This window comes from Wyeomyia smithii, chromosome 2 (assembly GCF_029784165.1).
Source record: "Wyeomyia smithii strain HCP4-BCI-WySm-NY-G18 chromosome 2, ASM2978416v1, whole genome shotgun sequence".
Lineage (NCBI taxonomy): Eukaryota > Metazoa > Arthropoda > Insecta > Diptera > Culicidae > Wyeomyia > Wyeomyia smithii.
In genome coordinates this window covers 273,415,458-273,425,984 of record NC_073695.1, presented here as the reverse complement: position 1 = coordinate 273,425,984, position 10,527 = coordinate 273,415,458, and the positions used below count along the sequence as shown (strand labels likewise).

At 39.7% G+C, this 10,527-nt stretch overlaps 1 protein-coding gene across 1 annotated transcript; it reads left to right on the top strand.

The window, feature by feature from the left end:
- The first annotated feature begins 2,822 nt into the window (after positions 1-2,822).
- On the top strand, positions 2,823-5,807 carry LOC129719482 (spondin-2). The gene is made up of 4 exons (XM_055670850.1): positions 2,823-3,638; positions 4,693-4,970; positions 5,034-5,255; positions 5,311-5,807. The coding sequence occupies exons 1-4, from the start codon at positions 3,416-3,418 to the stop codon at positions 5,641-5,643; spliced, it is 1,056 nt and encodes a 351-aa protein (XP_055526825.1). The 5' UTR covers positions 2,823-3,415; the 3' UTR covers positions 5,644-5,807.
- The last annotated feature ends 4,720 nt before the right edge of the window (positions 5,808-10,527 follow it).

Sequence of the window (10,527 nt, the reverse complement as noted above, 5' to 3'; positions counted from 1 at the left end):
TAGGTGGTGTGTGAATCGGCATTTTGACTCATTCTCTCGTCTGTTTGAATTTGGACGATAATAGAAGCGAGCAGTTCATTTACTCGGCTGTAATAGCTGCTGAGGCTTTCAGACGGGTGTTTCTTCACTGTCGTCAGTTCAAAGTCCAATGTTTTGATATCTCTTTTATCTCGATAATAAAGTAAGAGTGTTTCTTTTATTTCGAGCCAATCGTAAGTAATATTATTTGCGTTCAAAATATCTGCGGCTTCACCACGAATTTTACGTCTGACTGTTTTTTCTATAATTGCAACCTGATCTGGGGTTGCGTGTTTTTCCCGATAATGTCGAAAAATATCTTCTACGTCTGTGAGCCATGCAAGTAATTCTTGTGTTCTACCGTCAAACGGTTGAAGATCTCTTAGAAGATCCGGTATTTTACCTAGTTCGTAGAACTGTTGGTTTGATAATGAGTTCACCGACGTGGGTATAGGTGGATTCATTATTCTTGCAAAATAAAAAATTAATCTACTTTTCTTCAGATTTTTTTGAATTTAACACTTATTATTTTTTTTTTGCTTTCTTTGAGGCTCAATTAAACACACTTTTTTATTTCACTATGCCAGCTAGTCTGGACTTTTGTCAGTTGCACTAAAACACTATCACTATTTATTAAAACTATCACTTACATGAATGCCAGCATATCTGGACTTTGTTTTCCTGGGTTGACGGGAATCCCTTTATCGTCGGGGGATCGGCAGGCAGATGCTACGAGTTGCTCCTTTTTCCTAGCGGTACTCGGAACTCTCACATCGATCGGGTGATTACCTCAATCTCCTGCAGATCGCTTGGTTTCTGGTGTGTGGCTCTTTCCACCGTTGTGATCCGGCTGCTTTAACCGAATATGAAGATTTTCACACTTTAAAACACTTATACTTTTCCCGACTTCTGGGTCCCTATTCGGGCGCCAGTTGAACACTTGGGTGTTGTTCGGAGTTTTTAAAAAAGCTACTGACACATTTCACTGCTCAATTAAGACTAACTTTATTAATTCTAACGATTACATTTGTGCCCGCCGTTCGATTCACGTTGGTCAGAACATGAACCGCTGACTCCGCATCGCTCGGTGGTGGCTCCGATCGTTCGATTGTCGTCAACCTGCTCGTCGATGGCATTGTCTGAATTGTCAGCAAATTCCTTTGGTAGCTCGGTTGTTAACTCGCAGCCAACCGTTATATGTACAGGACAATTGCGGGGCTAGCGCTACTATCCTACTGACACTAACAGTCTTTCCCGAGCCGAGACTCAAGCCTACGACGACAGACTTGTTAGGCCAGCATCGTACCTCGAGACCAGCTAGGTTCAAAGGTATAGCAATCACTGCAAAAACTAAAGGTATGAAAGTGCTCCAAAGGGCCGAATGTCGTATGTCACTGGCTGGATCGATTTCCGTGAAATTATTTGCAAATGATAGGTCTAGTTGCCCCATAGCTTACTATTGTATTTCATTGTAATCGGATTGTTGGTTCAGAGGTTATGTATCAAAATGAAAAAATCACCACACATCAATATCTCAGAAACCTCACAACCGATTTTAACAAAACTGATGTCAAATGAACGGGCTATCTCCAGAACCTTTAACTTATAAATTTCATAATGATTAAACAAATAGTTTCACTGAGGTGGATTAATTTTTTTTAATTGTTTTTTTTTTTCAAGTTATATAACGGAAAACCAATTCAACCTATGGTTTTTATGTTCTCAACGTTAAACATGTGGTACCATGAAACTGTTCTGGTCATTAGTTTTGGATGGAATTGCTTAAAATAGCAGGAAATAAGAAAATTCACAAACAATATTGAATCGCCGTTTTCTCCACATGTTGTTTTTCATTGTGGGAAAGTTATCCGTGTACCGGCAGTGCTTCAGTTCGATACTATTCAGCGTCGCCGAGAAACAGCGGGCACCATGGTAGTTTCGGATGTGAATCGATTGTCCAACCATTCTTCGCCGGATCAACCTAAACGCGCCATCCAGAATCCTGCGGAGGTCATATGCGTTGCTTTTAGTCGCAAACAGTGTCGTCATTGGGTTTCAACGAGCCTTCAAAAGAGTGTCATCCGCTTTCGGCTTTCGTCTATCGCATCGAGCTCTACGCATAGAACTTTTATCCCTGCTTCGAAATGTTTCATATATTGACAACCATTAGAACTAGTCAAATAATGTATGTTGGTAGAGCTAGAAAAATATGCTAAATATACTCATATGCCTTCCTTGTTGGTGCTCTGGCTCGGGCAAACTAGACAAATACGTCCAAAACGTTTTGTTTCTAAGTTTTGTTTTGTAGTTCTCGCTCTAAAAGGTATTTGTTTTTCGTTTAATAACCTACGTCAATGAAAAAAAGGAGAGAAGAATATGTTGTAGGAGTACAAGATAGTGTTTTGCAGAATTTGTTTTTTTTTTCTCAGAATTTTTGATTTTTACGTCTAATATGCACTAAAATCAAACTAACCAACGTTTCTATTTATTTATCACGGACATAGACGCCTTCCGGCTATAAAGGATAAAATTTATGAATCAAAAATAGAGAAACAAAAATCAAACAGCGCACGGCAAAAATCGAAGGTTCGAAATTCTATTCCATCTGTAGTAGTTTTCCAAAGGTAGAGTATTACAATCCCAACTTCATTCAATTCACCCCTCGCCAGCACCAAGCAGCCAATCTGAAAGGACTGACCCCACAACGCCTGATTCGGCACCGCCAGTACGCGCGTGTGAGTTTTTCGAACAGTTTCGGACAGGCGGCCAGCGGTTGTTTTATTAAGCGCAACAGCAGATGATTCTCGGAATATACGGAGTGACAAGTGTGTTGTTTTTCTTTTCTTCTTTGCCAGCTTTTGTTTGCGCTTTGGACGATCGTTTTCCATACCTATTAAATATTCAGTTTGCAGTCGGTTGTCTGCAGAGCCGACTTGGCGACACGCCGAACCCGCGATATCGATAGGAATATTAAATGAATATGTATAACGCTTTGGTTCGCACCATTAAAGATTTTCGGTTTAGCGAATAAGGATGACTCAGTCTTCGGTGAGATTTCGTTGGAAGCAGTAGAGCTTCGATTTTTCTGGCTTGCGATCGCGCGCGTGTTTTATGCCAGATGTGACAGTGAAAATTAGCTCAATTGTCATATGGGCCTGAATTTGGAATTAATCTCGCTATCATATTCAGTGCTGTGATTTATTCGTCTAGACGAACTGATTACCAGGTCGGCGTAATCGTGTACCTGAAGATTAAATAGCTCGTCATTTCTGTAGGACACGGCGGGCACACCCTCTGAAATACCAACCAGCATTTGTAGACGATCGACGCGTAATAGACACTTGCTTTGTGCACTGCCGAGCGTGGCGCAAAATATCAACGTCACTCCGGATCAGACATGAAGAAATCGAAACAAGTCCTGCTACTGTGGCCGCTGCTACTACTACTGCCTCCCTTGCTAATGGGTGCGAACGTTGACGGAGCCGTTTTCCAGAGTGAAAGCTGCAACTCGGAAGCGCTGGTCTTCTATCGCATCCGGCTGGTGACCAACTGGAGCAAGGAGCTGTTCCCGAAGCACTACCCGGAATTTCGACCACCCCCGCAGTGGAGTATGACCTACGGTAGGATAGAATTGGGCCATCTGGAGGCGGGTAGTTTTTTTAATGGGCAGTACGCTTGTGAACAGTGAAAGTGTTCATTAGGGTGATTGATAAAAAAAATTTTCTCGGGAATTGTTTGGGACTCGCGGTATTGCAAACCGTTAACAAGCATAATCAAATATATGAAGTGTTATAAAGTGGTATGTTTTTCAATTTATACAACAGTTTTCAATGCCAGCTAAGGTTCGCACCGCGAAGCTTCTTTCTAGTCAACCCAAAATTTACTGCAAAAGTTGTACAAAACCGTACGATATAAGTGTCTTTGCCTATTTATTTACTTACAAAGGGAGGTCATCAAACATATTTTGTGACCACAATCTTCGTAAAAAAATCTTTTATGAGATGAGTAATTCCACGCCAAACGGTTTCGAATACTAAACGAGTTTAAAGTAATCATTAAAGAGCAGTGTCTTCTAAACGTTACAAACGACCGCTCATTATTCGGGACCATTTGATGAAAGTGATTCCATGTTGGTGTTGAAGCAATTTCCCGAAGATCGAGCCTGCTGCACCGCAACACCCTTCCCTTGCTCCTAAGCCGCGCTTCAGCGATTCACCGCCGACCGACGACGGTTCAATGGTGCGAAAAAATAACACGCTAAGACACGTGAAAATCACCGCGATACGTCTTTGGGTTTTTCGGTAAAATAATCGCCACGGTTTGGCCGATGACCGCATGGCGGAATAAATCGAGTATTTGTTTTTCTCTTTTTTCTTTGCTGACAACTTCGTCGGTGTTGTAATGAATAATCCGAGTGAGTAACCAGCCGGGCGTGGAAGAATCGTTTTAGTCAAGTCCATTAGGCCGTGCGCTGGTCATTCACCAAAAAACGGATGGATGCTATTACGTGCGAGGGTGTCGAATCGGTGCACGGAGTGGGTGGAATAATTTGCCTATGCGGAGTGGCACGCGACCGAAACGTGTTCGATGATGAAGTTAGATTTCGATGGGATAGGTCACGGTTGCATCTGGTTGCGAAGCGTGGAATAATTACCATCTTTTCCGTTGTTGCAGGACAATCGCACAATGCGTCGTTTCACCTGTTTCAATTGAATGAACTTGCTTCCGAGTCGGTGAAGACGTTTGCCGAAACTGGTCATGCCCACGCTCTCGAGGAGGAACTGACAAATAGCAACGCTGCTCTGTACGATGAATTTCATCTGCATAAAATTTTGAAAGGTCAGGGAGCTTCAGAAGGAACGTTTTTTGTCGATGGGCGGCACAGTAAAGTTTCCTTCATCACCAAAGTTATTCCCTCGCCGGATTGGTTTATTGGATTGGATTCCTTTAACGTGAGTTATTATCGAGAAAACCTCACTCGGAATAAAAAGTAATAAAATATCTTTCATTTGTAGCTTTGCTCGTCCGGAAGGTGGATCGATAACATCACCATTGATTTGAGCCCCATAGACGCGGGAACTAGCAACGGGTTAACGTTTACCTCACCGAAATGGCCAACGAATCCGCCGAGTGCGATCGAAACCATTACAGCCCGGTACCCCAAACACCTAGCCAGCAGCTTTTTCTATCCTGAAATAAGGCATCTTCCCCCCATTGCGCACGTTACATTCTCTAAGGTAAATTGGTCTTTCTAATAAAATGTTCACGATACTAATTATTTTCTTACCATAGCTTCGCGAGTATCGTAATGCAAAAACCCCTAGTAAAGTGAAAAAGTTCAAATCTAAGCAACGTTCCAAGCTGCTGAAGAAGCTAGCGCAAGCTAATCGAAGGCTGGAGAATGAAACCACGGCGGACGAGCAGCCGGTCGATGATTGTCGCGTTAGCAGCTGGTCCCGGTGGAGCCCTTGTAGCAAGTCCTGTGGACTTGGAAAGCGTACCCGCACCCGGGTGGTAGTGAGCCCTCCAAAAGATCAGGGCAAAGAGTGCCCGCAATTGATGCAAACCCAATGGTGTGGATCGGCCCGCGAGTGTACCGTTAGCGAGAACTATTTTCGCTGGTGATGAATGTTAAAATGAATGAAAAAAACATAAGACTTTGTTGAGATGAGTGGTGATTTGAAGTGTGTTATGAGAAATGTATTTTCCGATTAAAACCGTGTGCAGATTGTGTGTTTATGTACAGACTTCCATCGGAATTGTCGAAAAGAGCTTTGAGAAGTTTCATAATCGAACTTTCAAATTATGTTTAATCACCATGGAAATAAATTTCGTTGCTTATAACCACAATGCCTTACAAATAATACAAATTGGTAGAGGCACCTTAATCCGGCGTAAGCTACGTTGGGTATGTTTTACCTGACAAGTTTTTAGATGCTGGTATAACATATTCTCTCCTTATTGATGCTGCCTAATTCATTATTGAAGTACAGCGTACAAGTACTCAGTCCTTAATATCGCTTTACTTTGCAATTCATATAAGCCAACCACGCTTCCCCAAAGGAAGTAATGAGCGACTTGTGTTACCGCTTCTTCATTATTTGTACAACTCTCTCTATGAATCCAAACGAACGCTGATTTGAATGAATGAATGACGAGCGAATGTAATTCACGCCTACTACCAGAACGTGCGAGGTTTAAGGACTAAACTAGACGACCTGTTGCTTGCATCTAGTGACTGCAATTATGATATAATCATGCTAACAGGAACCGGTTTAGATGGCTGTATCGATTCCCTTCAACTGTTCGGATCTGCTTATAACGTCTATCGATGTGAAAGTAGCGCGAGTAATAGCAACAAACGTAGTTTCGGTGGAGACTGATTGCCGTTGCTCAAAAGTTGATGATGATGATGATGATGATGATGATGATGGTCCCGCCTCTTACCCCTACAAAGATTTGAGGTAGACGATTTATCTATTAGATAATTAGTTATTACTTCAATTAAACCAGAAAGCAAAAAAAAAACGGACTGGTTTTGTCAATACAGATATAAAATCCTCCATAATATTCAAAGCCTAAACGGCAGTATTACTGAATAAAAAAAAAAATTTAAACACAAATTTCTGAGCCGTTCTACGACCAAGATTACCAAGTTCTAATTATTTTACTTCTTTCAATCAATTGAACATTATTCACATCTGAATTAAGCCAACACCCAATCTAGCCCACAGCTAAATTGCTACAGTCCCAACAAGGCCATTCCCGCCGAACTCAGCAAGCAAAGCACAGGTAAACCGTGAACTTAACATGAGACTCATGAGGATGTCCCCACCTAGGGAAGTCCAGAAATTTCCAACCCGAAAAAGTCCTAGAACAGCTAGGAATTTCAACGTCCAAAGACAATCAAAAGTGTCATAATTTTCCCGAGTAATCCGACGTATGTCCAGAACTACTTAAAAGTTTATTGTGTCACAAAAACTCAATTTTCATAACATACATCAGCATAATACATCTGTATGTATGTAAATAAAAAAAAACCTTTATTTTTCAAAATGTCATATATTAATTAAAGAAAGGTAGTCAATTATATCTGTGTAACGCGCGCGATTCTCAAACCTTTGTAGACTTCTCATTTATTTTTTTTTACTACTACATTAAATACAAAATCCATCATTATCATCGGGACGAACATAATAGTTTTTACAATGCTTAAATAAATACTAAAAAGCTATTACAGCAAAAGTCCACATAAAATCATCCGTTATGAAAACTTCGTCAATTCACAATTCACGCACTAAGAATTGTAAAACATTTCTGTTTAGCTGCCTAAAAAACAGCTTTGACGTGTGAAATACATTTTCTCTTGAACTCAAGTAGCGTTGCTGCACGTTTGACCTGTGTAGGCATCGAATTGAACACTTTAATTCCTTTAAAAAATAATGAATTCTGCGAAGCTCCAAAAATAAAATTTGGTGTTCGAATTTCTGTCGCGTTTCTAGTATTGCATCTATGAATATCACTTCCTCTCACAATTCGATCACACAAATATCGAGGCAGCAATCCGTTAACTATTTTAAAAATGAACACCATCGTCATGAACACAATTCGCTGCTTCACAGATAACCATTGCAAGGCATCCAACATAACGGCCGAGGAAGTGAATCTACTACATCTCAAAATTAACCGCATAACTTTATTCTGCAAACGCTGTAACCTCGATATTTGAGTTTCATTTGCCAAAAATAAAATGGAAGAGCAAAAGTCCAAGTGGGGAGAGATGATTGATTTATAGAGATGAATCTTGCTAAAAGTACTCAACTCTTTATTCAAACGACAGAGAATTCCATATTTTTTGGCAATTTTCTTGATGACATTATCAGTATGAATATTGAACTTAAGTTTGTCATCAATAGTCATGCCAAGATATTTCATCTCACGTACGCGTTCAAGTGTCTCGCTGTCAATTTCCACAGAGACATATCCAGTAACACGGTTGCGCGAAATAACCATAAATTTAGTTTTACTTATATTCAGTTTTAGTTGTTTGAATTTCAAACATCTACTCAGCGAACACAAGTCCTCATTCAAGCGAATAATAGCAAAATCGAGATCTTTAGCTGCAATGAACAGTACAGTATCATCAGCAAAAAGGTTAATATCACAGAAACGTAAAACTTGTCTCATGTCATTAATGTACATTATGAATAAAATGGGCCCTAATATACTTCCTTGAGGTACTCCAAGAATGTTTCCCATGGGAAAAGATGTAAATTCATTGAAAATAGTCCGTTGAGTTCTGTCACACAAGTAGCTCTCAAACCACTTGTATGCAGTACCTGTAATACCAAAGCGCTTTATTGTTCGTAACAATAAGGGCCTAGAAATTGTTTCGAAAGCGCGTTTTAAATCCAAGAACACTGCAACAATAGTTTCTTTACGCTCGATATTTTCTTTCCATTTTGCTCACACCAAATTCAACGCAGTTTCACAAGAATGACCTTCTCGATAGCCTGATTGTTCTGGTATTAACAAACTGTTCATATTAAGATAATTCAAAAGTTGGCCTTTGATAACAAGTTCTAAAATTTTTTCTAATGTGTGCAACATGTTGATGGGACGAAACTCTTCGGCTTTACTCGCACCAGCAACCTTTTGAATAGGAACCACCAAAGATTTCTTCCAAACTCGTGGCACGTGCCCAGTTTGTAACGATTCATTGATTAGGCCAAGGAGGTCGTGTCCGATGACATGAAAGCAATCTTGAATCACTTTTGCATTACGTTTTTATCGATTCGATACGTTATCGATTCCAGCCGTTTTTTGCATTGAAAAACAAATGTTTTTCAGTTCTATGTATGAAATAGGGTGGAAACCGGTCAAAGTACAGTTAACATTAATTGGCTGTTTCATTTCATCAGGTTCATCCACCAATTCAATAGATCGATTGATATCTGAAACACTATCGATAAAATAAGTATTGAACTTAGAAGCGATTGCTTGTTCTGATCTTTCTTCTGTGCCATTAAAGGTTATGGACCGCGATTTGCAAACGCCAGGTTTCAACAATGACTTTAATATTTTCCATAACTCTTTGCTGTTATTTTTATGATGTTCAATTTTCCTCTGTATATATTCGCTCCGTGTTGTGATCAGAGTTTGAGAATATATATTACGCGCCATCGTATAGTTACGCCAGTGATCATTACTGTTTGTTCTACAAAACTTTTTATACCATCCATCTCTCTTACGTTTAAGACGTAAAAGATCCAAAGTGTACCACTTGTTGGAGTTCTTCACAACAACAAACTTTTGTTCCACTAACTGATTAGTACACGTTTTTAAGACGTTATTGAGAACATTGGTTTTATTATCAAGGCACCCCGATAATGGGAAATCCACGTTTCTCGCGACAAGATCCGAAACCTTTCGTTTCGAGTAATTTTTCCAACACTTTAGTTTAACTAAATTATCATCACTGTTTATACTCTGATTTACAGTAATAACAAGAGTCTCATGATCGGTTATTTTCAATTCAGAATTTACTGCAGCGCGAACAGAATCAAAGTTTGTATAAACATGATCAATTAAAGTTTTACTGTGTCTAGAAATACGCGTATATTCAGTAACAACTTGTTTTAAATTGCAAAACTCTATTAATCTCTTCAAATGGCTCGAATTAAAGCTATCACGCCAGTTTATGTTAAAGTCACCAGCAATCACGTTAAATTTGCGGCTATCCACAAATAACTCAAACCAGTTTTCTAGTATTTGCAAAAATCGCTGATCACTAGAACTAGGGGAATGATAAACTACACCATAGTTACCAACCTTCATGCCTCGGTCCACTGTTATGCCCAAAAACCTATTTCCTTCAATTGCTTCATTGAAACAAACATTGAATTGTACTGATTCTTTGACATAAATAGCAACCCCTCCAGTATGTCTAGAATGTGACAAACAGGCAGCAATATTGTATCCCGGAATAGAATATTGATCAAATGCATCGATATCTACTATGTGTGTTTCTGACAAAAAAAAAATAAAAATGGACGATTCAACTCTACAATCTGACGTAAAGCTACGTAGTTTGTAGAGAGACCAGCAATATTCAAATATATAATATCTAAGCTACTCTAAGTTCTGTAGCTCGGCGATAAATTTAAGTCATGGTAGTTGTCTTGAACAAGTCTGTGTTTCTGCTCTTATTAAAGGCACGAAATTCTTGCTTACTGCAGTCTACATCCCTCCCGATAGAAGCAAAATTGTTAGGTTCATTGACGAGCATGTTTTGTCAATGTGCGAATTATGTGATAAAGGTTCTCTGAACTACAGCGTTCTCATTTGTGGTGATTACAACCAGCCGCAAATATCCTGGTTTAATGGAGAGAATGGAGTGCAATGTGATAGATCTCTTCCGCTTCATGTTACTAGTGCTGCCGTCATCGATGGATTCGAATTCCTGAACTCGAAACAAGTCAAAACACTGCGTAATAATCTGGGGCGTAT